The 18,959-nt window shown below is 44.9% G+C and overlaps 2 protein-coding genes across 4 annotated transcripts in view; one reads left to right on the top strand and one right to left on the bottom strand.

Annotated features, from left to right (window-relative positions):
* The window catches only part of LOC103191073, a 35,082-nt gene extending 25,973 nt beyond the window's left edge, over positions 1-9,109 (top strand). Inside the window, exon 11 of the mRNA XM_042337226.1 lies at positions 8,972-9,109. The gene's annotated coding sequence lies outside the window, so the exon portion shown is untranslated. The remainder of the gene's footprint in view (positions 1-8,971) is intronic.
* LOC103190729 (protein PML) lies at positions 5,071-17,783 on the bottom strand. Of its 3 annotated transcripts, XM_042337230.1 has the most exons (8): positions 17,707-17,774; positions 14,851-15,359; positions 13,040-13,617; positions 12,573-12,716; positions 10,861-10,946; positions 8,721-8,988; positions 5,628-5,679; positions 5,071-5,520 (listed from the first exon to the last, which is right to left on the bottom strand). In XM_042337230.1, the coding sequence occupies exons 2-7, from the start codon at positions 15,354-15,356 to the stop codon at positions 5,645-5,647; spliced, it is 1,617 nt and encodes a 538-aa protein (XP_042193164.1). In that variant the 5' UTR covers positions 15,357-15,359; positions 17,707-17,774; the 3' UTR covers positions 5,071-5,520; positions 5,628-5,644. The 3 variants fall into 3 exon arrangements, with proteins under 3 accessions (XP_042193164.1, XP_007909801.2, XP_042193165.1); XM_007911610.2 differs by having other exon boundaries at positions 5,071-5,679; positions 17,727-17,783; XM_042337231.1 differs by lacking the exon at positions 12,573-12,716 and having other exon boundaries at positions 5,071-5,679.
* Between the last annotated feature and the right edge of the window lie 1,176 nt (positions 17,784-18,959).

Genomic DNA, 18,959 nt, shown 5'->3' with positions numbered 1-18,959 from the left:
AAAACCATCAAAAAACATTTTTGGCCATTTCCTGCTCGGAGTTCTGTAAAGCAATTTGAGACTTCCTCACATTCAGTCCTTCCCAAGAGCACTTTTCTTCACCTTGGTCACTTTATACACCTTCCATGTAAACGATATGCGAGCCTCTGCCCTCATCTCACACCAAATCAGGAAGCAATTTTTCACCCAAAGGGGAGTGGAAATCTGGAAATCTCTCCCACCAAAACTCGGTGGATGCTGGATCCATTCACATTTTCAAGCTATTTGTTAGGTCGGGGTATCAAGGGATACTGATCAAGGGTGGATATTTGGAGTTGAGGTACAGATCAGGCCATGATCTAATAGAATGGCAGAACAGGCTCAAGGGGCTGAATGGCCTAGTCCTGTTTCTATGTTTCTAATGCCTCTGAAACCCTCATTAATGCCATTGTTACATGCTAACTGGTCTTTTCATACACATTCCTCACTGGTCTTGCCAGTTCTTTCATCATCCATAAACTCCAGCTAATTCAAAACTCTGTCGTCTGCATCCAAATTCCACGTCACACTTCACTGTCTCACAGCAGATCAATATCATGCTCCTCATGCTCACATATAAATCCTTTCAACCCCCAGCACCTCCCTATCTTGTGTGTTCTTCTACCCCACTCTTCTGCTTGGCCCCTCCACTCGGTTAACTTGGGCCTGTTGTTGACTCACATTGTCACTACATTTTAATTGTATTTATTTGTATTTCATTTAAATGAAAATGTTGATTTGGAAATGGTGAGTCTGTGTGTGGATTGGGACCTCGAGCTACTCAAGCTCACACAAATAGGTGGAAGTAAACTAACTTTATAAGCTTTACACAGCAGTATGCATGACGCAGAAAGATAGGATTACCGATCCAGGAAACAGAAAGCAGGTGTTTTCTTCTCAGTAGTTTCGTCTTTTCTTCCTGGGTCAGTTCCAACCTCCGGTCAGTTAGTGATCCATGGTTACGCACAGGAGTAAACAAGAATAAACTTCAAAATCATCTGGTTTGGTTCACAGATATCTTTTTCTTGTTTTTACTTCTTGCCTAACAATGACCATCTCATTTGAACGTTCTGCAAGGCCACCGAATTATCACATACAGGCACCATTTCTGTGACTTACTTAGAACATAACACAGGCTACCTGTTCTCTCATGTAACTATACCAGACAGAGCAAGGACAGTTGATAAAAGACAAAACCTATTTATTTTCAGCAAGTAAACAAATTACTCTTTACATTAGGAAAGCTTCACTTAAAGATACAGCAGTACAAATGTTCAGTAATTTTCCATTATTATTAAACAAATTCGTAGAAATACAACATACTGAACGACTTAACAGAGTTTGAACAATTTACTGTATTAAAATGACTGGACTTTTATGCTGGCAAAAAAGTATATAGCAACAGTATATATTCCCATAAGTCATCATCCTTATGTCAAAAACAACTTGCCCATGAAGCTTCAACCCCCCCCCCACACCATCCCACACCCTGATTAGTTAGCGCTATCACTTATAACACAGGGAGTTGTTATCCTACCAAGTGACACGTGTTTTCAGAAAGTCTAACTGATTGCTGCTGCATCATATGATCAAACATAGTTTTAATATAGCAAATAAGCATTAGTTGTGCTAATTAATATCAATATACCTAAAATACGCCATAAAGCTTTCAGTGTTAATTCACCATAGTTGCTTCCATAAAACAAGAAATTATATGCAAGAGATATTAGCTAATTTAAGCTTTAACATTACCTAAATTATGTATTTTAACTAAATGTGCTGTTTTTCAATCCATCCGGGATTTTAACTTGAGTCAAAAATCTGGAGTATTACATTTAAAGCATGAGTTGGTGTGAGGACAATAATGCCAATTGCCGCTTCTTCAGTTACTTATATATACAGTCAGTCGGTTTCTCAATGGAACAGGTATCACTCCTGTGTTAGTCTAGTTTTAAATCTGCGCTAACACAGTACAATGGACACATGGTGTTTGTGTGTTAGCTTGGGTCACTGTTAGAATTTACACTTTTTGTATAATGTTAGAATCATAATAGATGTTGCGAACGGGTTAACTTTTAAGTTAAGTGTGTTGTGGGCAGCTGGACTGAAACTCCCTGCACGTACACGAGATAACGGACTGTCTCAAGGACAGTGTGTTTGTGTGCTGAGGCACGTACACCCCATGAGATGTTCACGTGAACCCAGCATGATTTTGGCTGGTGACCTAATGTCCGCACCATGATTGGATGGACACAAGCTTAAGACACCGTGCCAGACCAAGATCGCGCGCCCGGGACAGCACCTACCGTGGATGGAAGACTGACACCTAGAAGGCAGAAGTAGACGACCACGAGGAGGAATTACGCGGTAGTATTGTTCTGTTAGTAAATTGATTGATTGTGCTTACTTGCCCACGCCCATCGGGAACTTGGACGGATCCTGGAGTTTAATAAACACTACTCTGGTTGCAAACAGTGGTTGTGTTTGATTGGAACTCAAAAAGAAGATTTTATTTTCCAACAATTTGGCGTAGTCGGCAGGATCGTTCAGGAAAGTGGGACAGATTAAGTACAATCAAGCCTTGACGAAGGTTTATGTTAAGTTTTAGTTAGTTACTTATAAATGTTTAGTTTTTAGTGATTCCCCTATAGGTGTTAAGTTAGTCCCATCTGAGGGAAGGAAACCCTCTATTACCTCTGGGTAAGGAGAGGGACCGGGACCGACAGTAATTGTGGCTGTGGTCGCTGGAAATAACCTGTTGGTTACGACTGAGCTGTGAAACTCGAGAGAAAGCTCATTAAGAGAGTTTGCCTCCTGGAAGTACCATCCTCCCTCCCAGGTCGTGTGACCTTGTACTATTTTTCTGACTTTGTATTATCTGTCTTTTTGTACTATCAGGTTGTGTAACCTTGTAGTATTTTTCTGATTTTGTATTATTTTTTTTGTAATTTTGTGATGCCTCATGTTCATTCGGTATCAAGGTGGGGACTGTTAGAATTTACACTTTTTGTATAATGTTAGAATCATAATAGATGTTGCGAACGGGTTAACTTTTAAGTTAAGTGTGTTGTGGGCAGCTGGACTGAAATTCCCTACACGTACACGAGATAACGGACTGTCTCAAGGACAGTGTGTTTGTGTGTGTGAGGCACGTACACCCCATGAGGTGTTCACGTGAACCCGGCATGATTTCGACCGGGTGATCTAATGTCCGCACCATGATTGGATGAATATTGGTATAAGAGTTCCGATAACTTTGTGTACGGGGCCGTCCCGGGTCGCGGAGACGAGGATACGGGAGATGGACCGTCCCGGGCCACGGAGACAAGGCTACAAGGATGAAAGACTAAGAGCTGGAAACACTAAGACTGAGGATATCAGATGGAAGATTGAAAGCTGTCGGCAAGAAGACTGAAAGCCGAAGAATCAAACTTGTGGGCTGGAAAGACACAGTGTTGAACTCTTGAACTCAAGATATCTATAGTGGTGTTATTCTGTTATAAGATCTGTTGATTGTACCGCCTTTGGTCTGACCCATCGGGATATTGGGGAATAACGAACAAATTATAATAAAACAGTCTGATATCTGGTTAGAGGAATTAGCGTTGTTTCCTTACAGATTTGGCTGATTTTATTTTCTAACATCACTCTCGCCTCTGAGTCAAAGGTTTGGGGTTCGAGTCTCACGTTGAGACTTGAACTCACATTGTCTAACCTGATTCTGCAATGGCATGCTGGGGAGGTGTTGCATTGTCGGAGGTGCCGTTCTTTGGGGTCAGCCGGCTGTCTGATACTTGTGGAAACCTATCACTGTGCTTAAGAGTATCCAAACCAAACTGAGAATTCCAGGCATCCCACCTACACCCGGAAATCCCAGAGATAGATTGTTGGATTGGAATGCGCTCTCTCTCTGGAGGGACACAGTCTGCTCACCTAATTCCGGAGTGTATTAGGCGCAAGTTGGCAAGAGCCAAGGCTCGGGGACTCCGTTGGGGTAACTGCTGGAGTCTAACCAGCTAAAACACACAGTTTGCCATTGATATTGCTGTCTGGCCAAACTTTCCCGCTGTTTGTCCAGCTAGGACCACCCTCCCCATTAACAGGAGCTGAGTGAGATGACTGCCTTCCCCTGGTGTCTGGTCTGCCCTTCCAGGTCCTACCGATGAGCTAATGATATCATCAGCAGTGGCCTGAAATACTGTGGATTCCGTCTGCCTCAGGAACTGGACTACTGAGACCAACACACAGGGTTGGTTCGATTCAGACATTCCGTTGCAAATATTATCATCCTGGAGCCAGTTCAGCTCCAAGGAGACCCCGGTTACCTCCCCCCAAAGAGGATAGTCACGGGTTGGTCATTCGACATCCGACAAGCGCAGGTTTGAGCCTCACTCGGTGGATGGCAGATACCAGGAACTCCCTGTGAGCTTCCCAGTGGGCAACACAGCTCACCATGAAATGTGTGAGAGCATTGCCACCATCTTCCTGTCCGCAGCTCAGGCACACGTCCCCTCCCATTGAGCAATGGTTCCCTAGTTGGAGATGTTAAACCAAGGTTTGGTCTGCCTGTTCAGGTGGATGTTAAAGATCCCGTGGCAAAAAAAGAAGGGAGTTTCTCCTGGTGTAGTGGCCAACAACCCCCACGAAAATATTAAATGGTCATTTCTTTCATGGTTATTTGTGAGACATTGCTGTGTGCAATTGTGCTGCTGCATTCCACTATTGTCGGGCGAGCCTTCTGCCACTTTGCTCCCACCCTCTGGAACTCCATCCTGGAGTCCCCTCACCTTGATCCCTCCCTTGTCTCCTTCAAGACCCATCTCAAGACCCTACTCTTCGACCGTGCTTTCAATCTCCCTGCTTCCCCCCTGCCCTCCGCCCTCCCTGATCCCGACCCTAGCTTGGATCTGTAACTCTGTCTGTCCAGTACCTTGAGATATCCTCCCGACGTGAAAGGCGCTTCACAAATGTAAGTTTGTTATTGTTGTTGCATTTACCTGCAAATATATCCATTTCACAGTAACTCCTATGAAGTGTTTTGAGACATCCATCCAACATGATTATGGTGCTGTATCAAATGCAAGGATTATTATATAAATTGTGCAGCTAATTAGTGAACAGCAAGGTTCCAACAAAGCCCACGAGCAATTGAATGATTGATTGCTATTGCACGGTATCTAACGTTCACCTGAAAAGGCAGACCGACTCTTGGTTTCTTCTGAAGGATGATATCAACAATGCATCAATTCGCTAATGCGGACTTTAGTGGCAACCTGGATTATGAGTTTATGTTCCAATGTGGGGCTTGAACATTCTGACCTAGAGATGAGCCAGGCTGGCAATATTCCAGTTCTGAGGCTATTAATACATTAACATTTCAGATTAGACATAGGATAAGATTGGACGTATTCCCACGTTGGGCATTATTTTGTAACTGACAGGACCGAGACTGGAATCCTCTTGTCCAGCTGATAAATGCTCTTCATAATTGGATGCTTTAATCTGGTTTTCAAACAAAATCTTAAATTAAGAACACAATATTGACAATTTTCACCACTAGAAGCTGGTCTTTGAGACAGACTTCAAACAGCAAACTGTGACTATCTTACCGTGAGCTGAAGTCTTCCTACTTAGAATCGTCAGAATCTATTAATATTTCAACTGTGAAAGCAAGAAAAGTCATTTACCACAGTGTCAGCAGTTATGAATGCAATTAATCCATTAATCAGATGTAACTTTCACATCTCCACACTGATGTCAAAGATAAAACTATGTTTTAAATTATGCATAAATATAATGGGTCAAGACACTAGATGAGTAGGGCTGAGTGACACCCTGTCAGCCTGGCTCAGTTGGTAGCACTCTTGAGTCAGACGGTTATTTAAATCCCCTATCAGGACTTGGAACTTGTTTATTCTGGGCTGACACTACAACATAGTGCTGGGAGAGTGCTGCACTGTTGGAGGTGCTGCACTGTTGAACCCCTTCAGTCAGGTTTCCGTGCTGCCCATAGCACAGAAACTGCCCTGGTCAAGGTCACCAATGATATCCTGACCATCTGTGACCAGGGCTCCCTCTGTCTCCTCGTCCTCCTCGACCGATCGGCAGCATTCGATACGGTCGACCACGCTATCCTACTCCATCGCTTGTCCTCCCACCTCAACCTTCAAGGCACTGTCCTTGAATGGTTTAGGTCGTACCTTTCTCACCGTCTTCACTTTGTCTCAACGAATGGCTTCTCCTCCACCCCCGTACTGTCTCATGTGGTGTCCCTCAGGGCTCTGTCCTCGGTCCCCTCCTCTTCACCCTCTATATGCTCCCCCTCGGTGACATCATCCGCAGACATGGAGTTAACTTCCACATGTATGCGGATGACACCCAACTCTACCTTTCCTCCTCTACTCTCAACTCCACGACCACCGATGTCCTGACAGCTGCCTGTCCGACATCGAGTCCTGGACGAGAGACAACTTTCTTCAGCTCAACATGCGAAAAACCGAGGCCCTCCTGATTGGCTCACGTCAGCGCCTCCGCACCTCAGGCGCTGACACCATCAGCATCCAAGGCTGCACTCTCCACCTCTCAAAGCCAGTCAGGAACCTCGGCGTTTTGTTCGACCCTGAGCTGTCCTTTCTCCCTCACATCCGCTCTACAACTGGCACCGCCTTCCATCACCTTCGGAACATCGCCAGATTACGGCACTACCTCACCCCTCACGCTGCTGAAACTCTGGTCCACGCCTTTGTCACCTCAAGGCTGGACTATGGGAACTCTCTCCTCGCCGGCCTTCCCGCCACCTCCCTCCACAAGCTGCAGGTCATTCAGAACTCTGCAGCTCGTGTACTGTCCCGCACCAGGCTTCGGGACCACATCACTCCCACCCTCGCTCGCCTCCACTGGCTCCCCATCCCCCAGAGGATTGATTACAAGATCCTCATCCTCACCTACAAGGCCATTCACGGCCTCGCTCCCTCCTACCTCTCCAACCTACTATCCCCCTACCTACCTGCCCGTACCCTCCGTTCCTCTGGCTCTGGTCTGCTCCACGTCCCCCGCCCCAACCGCCCTACCATCGGTGGTCGGGCCTTCAGCCTCTCAGCCCCCAGGCTCTGGAACTCCATCCCCCAGTGCCTTCGCCGCTTCCTCCCTTTCCTCCTTCAAGGCCGGTCTCAAAACCTTTCTCTTTGACCGTGCCTTCAGCTCACCTCTCGACTCTCTTCCCCCTCCTCGCTCCCTCCCTTCCCTCCCCTCACCCTGACCATTTCCCCCCTGCTCGGGTCATGACCCAACTGTGCAGCGCCTTGGGACGTCCTCCTGACGTGAAAGGCGCTTTATAAATGGAATCTTGTTGTTGTTGTTGTTGTTGGAGGTGCCATATTTTGGATGAGATCTTAAACTGAGATATCATCTGCCTATTCAGTTGAATGTAATGATCCCATGCTGCTATTTGAAAAAGAAGGGACTTTTCACCCAATTTGTGCAAATTGGTCCTGCCAATTTTATAAATAATAATAATAATCCTTGCATTTGATATAGCGCTTTTCACGTCTTCTCGACGTCTCAAAGCGCTTCACAGAATATGCTGTAAAGTGAATTGACCGTATATTTGTGGACGAAACACAGCAGTCAATTGCGCACAGCAGCGTCCACAAACAGTCGTGGATTGCAGTGACCAAATTATTATTGTTTTTTTGGAGGAATTTATTATCCCCGGAAAAGTGATCCACCAATTGACTAACAACTGGATTCCTACTCATTGCTGGTAAACAGAGGCGTGTGGAGTAAGGAAACTTGCCCAAGATTTTGCCCTGCCAGGAATCGAACCCAGGTGTCTTTCTTGTGAGGCGAGTGCTGTAACCACTGAGCTACAGGACTCCAGGCGTAGTTTGTCTGTAAAATGAGTCATTGGGTACAGTATATCCTGTGAAGCGCTTTGAGCCATCCACCCGACGTGAAATCTGTTTATCAAATGCAAGGATTATTATTATTATGAAGAATGAGTTGAGAATGCAGAAATTAGTTGAGAAGGTCACAGCAGGAACAGCGGGGATGAAATTAAAAGGCCGGAGCCAAACAGCACTATCTCTCGATCTGAACCAAGCGAAAAGCTTTAATCTTAGTTCAGTATAAGGGAACACAGCATTTATTTTCTTGGGATTTGGGGTTGGTTGAGTGGAGAGAATGGACAGGGAGATTGGGCTGCAGGATATCACTTCACAGAGGAACAAGCCTGTGGAGGGATTTAAAATTGAAGACAAGGATCTCGAATTCAATCATGTGGGAATGGGGAGCCAGTGGAGCTCAGCCTGGATGGAGCTGATAGCCTAGTGCAAGAGAGAATTGCAGAGCTCTGGATGGTCTGCAGCCCGTTTCGGTGGAGCTGGGGAGTGTGAGGTGAACAATATGAGATTCCGTCTGCCTATACGGGTAGTTAAAAGATTCCAAGGTACTATTCAAAAAAAGGGAGTTTCTCCTAGTGTCCTGGTCAACAATCCCCCAGATAAAATTGTTCGTCCAATTCATAACTTTTTATGGGACATTGCTAGGCACAACTTGGCTGCTGTGTTCTCCTGCAGTCATACAATACAATTCATACAATTTACAATAAATCCTGTAAAGCGTTTTGAGACATTTTGGTGATGCAACAAGGTGCTATATCAAATACAATAATAATCATTATTATTATTTAAAAAATGCCATACCAATGTCATCCATATCTTCGGTTTCTTTCCTGCTGCAATGACTGTCAGAATTCACAGGAACTAGAGAGATACTGGCACTGCTGCAACTTGGATTGTGTGGGTTGTCGTTGGGGAAATAGGCTCCAGAGTGTCCTTCCGAGACCTCTCTGGACTCCAGTTTTATTTGATGTTCGTTGGAGTTTTGAGTCTTCTTGTGCTTTTTTCTGAGACTCGGTGACACAGTGTCTTCATGATTCTTTCTTTTCTTACAGATTTCTTCAGGACTGCACTGAAACACAAGAGAGAAGGGTTACAAAAATCTGAGACACACAAAAACCTATCACCGTGTTTAAGAGTATAAAAACTGGAATGAGAGTTGCACATATGTATGTCACCAACACAAGAATTTTTTTGTGTATGTGGAATGAAATGACTTATGTGTGTCAACCTGGCTCAGTTGGTAACACTCTTGCCTCTGAATCAGAAGGTTGTGGGTTCAAGCCCTGTGTTGGGAGTTGGAACTCAAGATACACGAGTCCTGTAGCTCAGTGGTTAGAGCACTTGCATTGCAAGTGAGAGACCTGGGTTCAGTTACCAGCAGGTCAAAACTCTGGGAAGGTTGCCTTACTCCACACGCCTGATGATAATCGCTCAAGAAAAAAATTAATAAAATTGGTCACTTCAATCCACAACTGTTTGTGGGACATTGCTGTGCAAATTCGCTCCAGTGTTTTCCTACATGGTACAGGCATCATTTTACAGTAAATCCCATGAAACATTTTGAGACTTTCTCTTAACGTAAAAGACGCTATTTGAAATGTAAGGATTATTATTTCCTAATGCCGAAGAATATTGGGTGTAGGTTGGTGAGACCCAAGGCTTGGGGACCCAAGAGTGTGTGTTGGGATAACTGCTGGAAATTAACTAGTTAGAACCCCATAGCTTGGCAATGAGAGCAAAGGTAGGGCAAACTTCCCACTGCGCGTCCAGTTAGGGCCATTAGGGGCTTTGGTTTGTACCAACTGGAACCAAATGGGAAGAATCCCTAAAAACACATTGGCTGGTTGGTCATCAGCACTATCCCTGGAGTACGACTGATCCATCTTTTTCCAGTTCACCCTCTTTATTTCTAAGTGCATTTCTAAGTGTTTTATTTTAACCACTTTTGCTGGTATTGTGCTTCTTCTTCTCATTTGTTAATAATAACCTTTTAGCTATTAATATCTAATATCTTTCAGATATTAATTTCTTGAGTTTTGAGAAACATGTTAGTTACTTTTGTCCCAGAAACCTTGTGGTTTTAAATTACAATCTAAAATAACTTATCTTGGCTTTGATATATTTTCCTGAATTGATTTCCAATTACAGTGTAAGATTTGTACACAATCCTCTCACAGTTTTACCAATTTGAATTTTGTTTTTTGATTACAGCAAACTTCAAGCTCTGTTCCTGTGTGCTACCTTTCCCCACTCTTTTGTACAAACACCTGTAATAAATACTGTTATTATTTGATAGTTTATCATTTATTTTTGATTAACTTTCTCACTTTAGCTACAAACTAATAAGTACACTTATTACAAGATATTTAGCATTATTTACCACTCTTACCAGATATTTTCTATGTTACTCCTTTGAACATCTCTTCTTTCACCAGTATGGAATGACAAAAGGTTACTCAAGCCCTCGTGTTTATGCGTAAATATTATCAGAAGCAGGACTTTAGGAAGGATGTCAAGGCATTGGAGAGGGTGCAGAGGAGATTGACCAGGATGGTACCAGGAATGAGGGGCTTCAGTTATCAGGAGAGGCAGAGAAGTGAGGATTATTCTCCTTGGAGCAGAGAAGGTTAAGAGGAGACTTAATAGAAGTTTTCAAAATGATGAGGGGATTCGATCGGGTGAACAAGGAGTCACTATTCCCACTGGCGGGTGGGTCGGTAACCCCAGGACACCGATTTAAAATAGTTGTTAAAATAAACAGATGGGAGGGGAGGAGAAATGTTTTCACAGTGAGTTGTTGGGATCTGGAATGCATTGCCTGAAAGGCCGGTGGGAACCGATTCAATAACAGCTTTTAAGAGAGAATTCTATGATTCTGTGAATTTTATGGCTGTTAAACAGGAGAGAAGTCACTGAGCTTTATGTCCAGTATAAGTCTTACCAATGAGAATGAGTAATCGCTGTTTGTCTTAGCCACTGGAGACTGCACCTCACTGTCTGAGGCTTCCGCCAAGTTGATTGGAAAATCTGCAAAGGAAAAGCGTAAGCATTGTGTGAGCTGGTGCCTGTGTACAGTTATCAATGAGCTAAACATAAACAACAACAAGTTGCATTTATATGGAGCCCTTCACGTGACGCAGCGTCTCGCAGTGCTTAAAGGGGCCTGATGCTGAGCCAGGGGGAAGGAGGACAGTCGAAGGGGAAGGTCTTCAGTCGTGATCTAAAAGGAGGGGGCAAGGGGGAGGGATTGGGGCAGAGAGTTCCAAAGCCTTGGAGTGTAGTGGTTGAAACTGCGGCCGCCAATGGTGGAGCGAAGGGTACGAGGGACAAGCAGGAGCTCAGACCCAGCTGAGCAGAGGCAGCAGGTAATGGAGTGGGAAGAAAGTGGGTCAGAGAGGTCGGGAGGGGCCAGGGTGTGAAGGGATTTATAGATGGGTGTGTGGATCTTGAAATTAATCCATTCTGTGATGGGGAGTCAGTGGAGCTGAGTGAGGATTGGGGCGATGGGGGGACGGAGTTTAGTGTGGGTGAGAATACGGGCAGCGGAATTGTGAATCAGTTGTAGTTTGCGGGTAGTGGAGCTGGGGAGACCGGTGAGGACGGCATTGGAGTAGTCGAGGCAGGAGGTAATGAAGGAGGTCTTTGTTAATGTAAATGTTCATCTGTTCATCTGGATCACCGATAGAGTGGCTTCTACATAAGTTACTATGGGATCTTTCTGGGTTCCACTCTTTCTGTGGAGAGTTGCAGTTTTCTATCTGATAAACTTGACCAACGGGTTTCCCAGGCTGAGTGGCCGCTGCATGTTCCTATGACCCTATGGGCCGCCTGCCTCTGTGGACCCTTTCCGCTCCTAACTCCATGGCACAGCCAAAAAGGATAGCCAGACTGCCATAATTGAGACATGAGGAGCATAAAACAATCAAGAGGGGCGGAGCGGGGGAACCGCTGACGTCATAGATTAGTTTTCAGGTGTGTGCGCGCGCAACAAAAACAAAAAACCTCTGCGCTCCCCCCCCCCCAGGGCTCACATCAGAGCCCACTATGGTCTGTTGGGTTCGCTGCCCCAATCTACGGGATAATGCCACCCACCTGACCGCTCACTCCCGGTCCCCGCGTGCGCACTATGGCTGCCGCTTTGACCCCCGCCCTAACCGCCCTACCATCGGTGGTCAGGCCTTCAGCCTCTCAGCCCTGAGGCTCTGGAACTCTATCCCCCAGTGCCTTCGCCGCTTCCTCCCTCTCCTCCTTCAAGGCCGGTCTCAAAACCTTTCTCTTTGACTGAGCCTTTAGCTCCCCTCTCGACTCTCTTCCCCCTCCTCGCTCCCTCCCTTCCCTCCCCTCACCCTGACCATTTCCCCCCTCCTCGCTCCCTCCCTTCCCTCCCCTTACCCTGACCATTTCCCCCTCCTCGCTCCCTCCCTTCCCTCCCCTCACCCTGACCATTTCCCCCCTGCTCGGGTCCTGACCCAACTGTGCAGCGCCTTGGGACGTCCTCCTGACGTGAAAGGCGCTTTATAAATGGAATCTTGTTGTTGTTGTTGTTATAATAGTTGTCATTTTAGTAATAGTCATAGTAATTCCTGTGAATCTGTTTGCTTGCTGACATCTACATTATCCATTGCACTTAACTTGTATGTCATAAGTACTCACTTTTTATTTTCATTTGTAGATATTCAATGTCTTCTTGAGACATAGCATATTTTTTCTGGCATATTGCCATCTTATCCTTTACAATGTGTTCAGCTCCCTGTTGTGCAGTTTGCAGTGGCATAGGTCTACTTTGTGTGTTTGCCTCTGTGGAGATATGAGATTATTCTTAATTTAGGTTAAACTCCCCAACAACAAGAGTGAGATGCCAAGAAATCCTCACAAGATTTGACTGTCAATCAAGCTGTTTGATGAACGTGCAATTAGTTAGTAATTGTGGCAAGAATATTTGACATTATTTTGAAGAATTCAAATGTCGTTTTGCAATGCTGACAATCTTTCATGTTGTGGAGACACTCCCAGATGGTGGCACTTGTGGAGTTTGCTGCCTGAGCACAGGTTGGGTCTTGTCACACACAAAATCACACACAACAAAAGTAGGAATATAGAAAATTTGTTGAATTACTCACGTTTCTTGACAATTAATTTGCCCAAAAGGAATTGTGAATCTGATGAACACTCCTCAAAATCTATGGACAAGTCTTGCACAAACACCTTCGGTGGCTCCTCTCCCAGAAGCCCGCCGAGAGCCGAGGTGACAGTTCCCTGCATCTCTAGAACTTCGTGATCAGTTGCATACTTCAACATTTTCCCCACCAGTTCGGTGCTTGCTGTCACTCTCTCCAGCACATTCTCGGTTTTCTTCAGATTCTGCTCTAACATCTTCACTTTGCCCCCGTACAACTTCTCCAGCTCCCCCAGCTGCTTGCTCTCCTCCTCCTGGATCTTTTCAATGGCCAGGGAAACCTTTGCTTTGATCAGATCTTCCACCTTATATTTGCTGGTCCGCAGGTTGTCGACGAGCAGTTTCAGGTCCTCTCGGGTTTTGATGAATTTCTTCCCAATCTCCACTACACTGGACTTGGCCTCGACCAGCTCTCTCCTCCGTGAGATGGCCTCTTTTTTGATGCTCTGATAGGTGTGTTCCTTGTGCTCCAGCACCACACAGTTTAAGCAAAGGCAAATAGAGCAGGTAATGCAATAGGCACTGAAATGAAAGGGTAATTACTAGTAACTTCAGAGAACTGTGTCAAACACAGGTACTTTCTCCTATAACACTGCTTGAATTTAGCACCTTCTAAAAGTTTATTTTGGTTACTTTGTCCCCTAAATTAGGATCCTCCGCATCACCCCTCATTCCCTGAGTGGGGGTGGAGGGCTCAACCTCTGTACTTACATGTCCCCAGAAGAAAGGGGGGTGGGCAGGTTTTGTACCTACAAGTCCTCCGAGAGTGAGTGAGTGGGGACTGTGGGGGTCGAACTTTTTATCCACATTTCTCTGAATACCAGGCCATTAAGATACTGACACACACTCAGGGTGACAGGGTAAAAAGTTGGGCAAGTTTCCTTACTCCACACACCTCTATTTTCCTGCAATAAGCAGGAACCCAGTTGTTAGTCGATTGGCAATCGCTTTTCTGGGGGTAATAATCCCTTCAAAGAAACATAAATATAAAAAAAATCCACGACAGTTTGTGGGACACTTCTGTGCGTAATTGGCTGCCGCGTTTCAGCCACAAAATATTCAGTCAATTCACTTCACAGTATATTCTGTGAAGCGTTTTGAGACGTCTTGAAGATGTGATAAGGGTCAGTCTTTTTGAACTGAGCTGAGGAAACATTTCTTCACTCAAATGGTAGTGAATTTGTGGAATTCTCTACCCCGAAAGGTTGAACATATTCAAGACTGAGGTTGATAGATTTCTAAAGGATAGAGGGATTAAGGGATATGGGGATAAGGTGGGTAAACGGAATGAAGTTAGAAGATCAGCCACGATCGTATTAAATGCCAGGGCAGCTCGAGGGGCCGAATGGCCTACTCCTGCTCTTACGTTTTATGGTCTTATAGTCTTATAAGGTGCTGTATCAAACGCAAGGATTATTATTATTATTATAGAGTAAATGCTGGGACCGGTAAGATTTATTCATGATTCCCCTCATGCTGAATTGCTGATCTTAGTCGTGTTTCCGAGCTTGGAGAGGAAATGGTGTTTGTGTGGTTCTTCTCTTGGCCATCAGAGGGCACCCAGATACCAGGTGCCTTTCCCTCCAGTCTATGGGAAATTATATATTGCTTGGGAGAGCGGCAGTGCAATGGAGAAATAAGTAAAATCTTTAAGTACACAGTGAAGCTGTCTTTTGGAAGTGGCCTGGCCTTAACAGGCTATTTGAACATCACAGGCAACTGTATCAAATGCAAAGATTATTATTTTATTATTACCTGATTTGCTCTTCTTCCTCCTCATGATTTTTGCAAAAAAGGTTCTTGGGCCTTCTCAGAACCTTCAAGAAATCCGCGGAACTCAGCGTCTTCAGCTTCTCCACGGGTTCTGTTTGGTTGCGGTGATTTTTCAGGAGGATCTCGTGGTTCTGGAAGCAGTTGAAGCAGAAGAACTTGTCACACAGCAGACACAGGAAGTCAGCAAAGCTACTGGCTTTGCACACACCACAAACCAATTGCAAGCTCTGTCGGATTTCCTGCTGCTTCTCCAGTTTGCTCCGGATATTTGCCACCAGTATGTTATCCTTCAAGGAACCAACATCCCCCTCAGTGAGCTGGTCACATGTGGGACATTTAATGCATTGATCTTTACACTTTGTCTGCAAACATTCTTCACAGAAGGTGTGGAGGCATCTGAGCAATTTAGGTCTCGTCCCCTGCTGATTGCAGATTCCACACTGAAGATATTCCTCTGGTGATAGATTCTTCTCAAAATCAGCCTCCATGACCTGAGCAGCACGATTTGAAAAGACAAGAGTTAGTGTCGGTGTCGTGGCCCCACATAACAAATTGGTCATTCACTTCATAGGTGTTTGTGGGACTTTATTGTGCACAAAATTGACTTTTGTGTTTCCAACATATTACACATCCAGTCACTGCACTTCACAGAAATTCCCTTGACACATGTTGACATAATATGCTACTAGGTTAAACGCAAGGATTATTATTTTAAATAACTTAGATTGTTGTAGATGCCATAACATTCAAATACTTTCGAAACACTTCACAGTAATTATTGGCAAATGTAGTGACTGTTTTACTGAAGGGTCATGGTAGCCATTTTGTGCACAACAGAATCCTACAATTCCAGGTAGTTCCTCATACAGAGGGTGTGAAGATATGACGTGTTCTGTTTCAGAAGCTGTAAAGATGGAATTAATAGTAATGTTTAAAAGAGAGATCGACATACTTGGGTAGTGGAGGTATATCTAAAGCGTTTGCATTGGGATAAAAAGATTTGTCTAAATCTAATTCAACTTGATCTAGATCTGGGCTCACCATGCCACTTGATGCTCTGCATCAGCTTCTTCAACATCGTTGTTGGCTGAGCCTTCAGCGACCAAGAACCTCTGAAAATCCTTCTATCTACCCCTTGGTCTTGCCTTTTCTTATATCTTTAATAATAATAATTCTCAGATTTGATACAGCGCCTTATTACGTCATTGAGACGTCTCAAAGCACTTCACAGAATACATTGTAAAGTGATTTGACTGTATATTTGTGGGTGAAATGCAGCAGCCAATTGCGCACAGCAGTATCCCACAAACAGTCATGGATTGAGTGACCAAATTAATATTTTTTAACAATTTTTGTTGAGGAATTAAACACTAAACTGAAATATAAAACTATAAAACCAGGGGTCCCCCATTTTATAAGATCATGGCTGATCTGTACCTCAAGTCCAGTTACCCGCCCTTGCCCCATATCCCTTAATACCCTGACCTAACAAATAGCTATCCACTTTCATCTGGAAAATGTGAATGGATCCAGCATCCACAGCCTTTTTGGGGGAAGAGTAGGAATCCAGTTATTAGTCGATAGGCGGATCGCTTTTCCGGGAGTAATAATTCGGTCAATAAAATAAATACATAATAATTTGGTCACTCTGTTTGAGGGACACTCCTATGCGCAATTGGCTGGTGTGTTTTCCCACAAAATATACAGTCAATTCACTTTACAGTATATTCTGTGAAGCGCTTTGAGACGTCGAGAAGACGTGAAAAGCACTATATCAAATGCAATGATTATTATATCAACACACTCCTGATACTACACTCAACTTCAAGATTCTCTCACTCGTGTTCAAATCCCTTCCCTCCCTGGCCCCTCCCTCCCTCCCTCCCTCCCTCTCCAACCTCCTCACTCCCCAACCTACCACCCGGTGCATCCGCTCGACTTGGACAGGTTCCTGCTCGTCCCTCACACCCTCCGCCCCACCATCGGAGGTCGCGCTTTCAGCCACTACACCCCAAAACTCTGGAACCCTCTCCCTCAATCCCTCCGCCTTGCCCCCTCTCTCCCCTTTCTCAAATTGTGCCTAAAAACCCTCCTCTTTGACTGTGCTTACGGCCAACTCCCCCGTCCCCCACCTTCCTGGCTCAGAGTCAGGCGCCGCCACTGTTAAGCCTCTGAGATGCTGCCCTGTGTGGAGGGCGTTATACAAGTAGGAGTTGTTCTTGTTGTTGATTGAGGGATTTGTGGAGTCCTGCAGCTCAGTGGTTAGAGCACTCACTTTGCAAGTGAGAGACCTGAGTTCAATTCCCGGCAGAGGGCGAAACCTTGGGCAAGTTTCCTTACTCCACACAGAGCCTAATAATAATCCCTCCAAAACCAAAAAAATCATTTTCAATCTACGACTGTTTGTGGGACATTGCTGTGCGCAATTGGCTGCCGCGTTCGCCCACAAATATGCAGTCAATTCACTTTACAGTGTGTTCTGTGAAGCGCTTTGGGACGTCCTCCCGACATGAAAAGCGCTATATCAAATGCAAGCATTATTATTATTATTATTATTAACTCAGCAGTCGTATCCGTGATTTCTGTTTGGTGCTAACTTTATTGACCAGGCCATGGCATCTGTCTAACTTTAAACTTGGAGACGTTGATCAGCTTCACCTGAAACTTTACTTTTACCCAGGGGTTTAATGGCTGATAATCGGTAACTGACACACTCGACCACATTTAAAATTCCCCCAGATTCTCTCATTAAATCTTTGATGAAACAAAACTCGATTCAAACCCCAGAACATGTCACATTCAACGTACAAATGCAAGGATTATATTATTATTACTTACAGTCGGCCACGCACACTTACTTGCTGCTCTCGTCCTGTGCCCCTCAAGCTTCCTGTGACTCAACTTACAAATCCGGAATCGAAAGTGAACCTTAGCTTCCTGTAATAGGAGTATCTCTGAGCACAGTCGGCAAGGTCCTGATTGGCTCAAGAACCAAAGTCAATGCATCACTTTCTGACCATCCCACAATCTGAGCAAACCCAGAGACTGAGACCCGGCTCAGGAGCCAAAAACTCAGAGAGTTTCTGACATCACAAATTAATGAGATAATTTAGCACCTGGAGGGCAAGGCTGTGCTGCTAAACAAAGCCAAGGCCATGGTGTTTTTCTGCATTTCTGTAGCAGTTAGTATTTTATGTCAACTCTTTCTTTACTCTATCATCCATCCTAATCAGCTATCAAATGACCAACAATAGTTCCCTATTGTAACTAGTACCTATCGTATCTAGTACCTATCGTAACTAGTACTTAGTGTAACTAGTGTGTATCGTTTCAGCACCACAGAACTTATTTCCTCTTATCTCGATTGCAACCCCCCCCACCCCATCCAGTCCCTCCCCACCTATATCTGTGACTCTTCTGACACCCGTTCAGTCCCTCGACACCTCCCTACCCCACCAGGACTGCCTGCAGACCCTTCACTTCCACCTGGAACAGCGGTCCAACCCATCTCCATCCCCCACCACTCTGCTCCACCTGCCTGGACTTGTTCTCACATTGAACAACTTTTCCTTTAACTCCTCTCACTTCCTCCAAATAAAAGGTGTTGCTATGGGAACCCACATGGCTTTTTGTAGAATACATTGAACAATCTTTGTGCCAGTCCTACTCAGGTTTACTCCCTGACCTATTTTTGCGGTACATTGATGACTATGTTGGTGCTGCTTCCTGCTCTCGTTCTGAACTGGAAAACTTCATTAATTTTGCTTCCAACTTTCACCCTTCCCTGACCTTCACAAGGTCCATCTCTGACTCTTCCCTTCCTTGACTTCTCTATCTCCATCTCGGGGCATAGACTATCCACAGATATCTACTGCAAGCCCACCAACTCCCACAGCTACCCGGAATACACTTCTTCCCATCCCGGTTCCTGTAAGGACTCCATTCCCTTCTCCCAGTTTCTCAGCCTCCGCCACACCTGCCACCTTCTACACCAGAGCCTCTGAAATGTCTTCCTTTCTCGTGCGGATCCCTGACTGTCCAGCGCCTTGGAACGTACCCCTGATGTGAAATGTAATTTGTTGTTATTTTCC

The sequence above is a fragment of the Callorhinchus milii genome, unplaced genomic scaffold, assembly GCF_018977255.1.
Source record: "Callorhinchus milii isolate IMCB2004 unplaced genomic scaffold, IMCB_Cmil_1.0 Scaffold8, whole genome shotgun sequence".
Lineage (NCBI taxonomy): Eukaryota > Metazoa > Chordata > Chondrichthyes > Chimaeriformes > Callorhinchidae > Callorhinchus > Callorhinchus milii.
The sequence above is the reverse complement of the archived record's forward strand: the minus strand, read 5'-3'. Positions and strand labels throughout refer to the sequence as shown.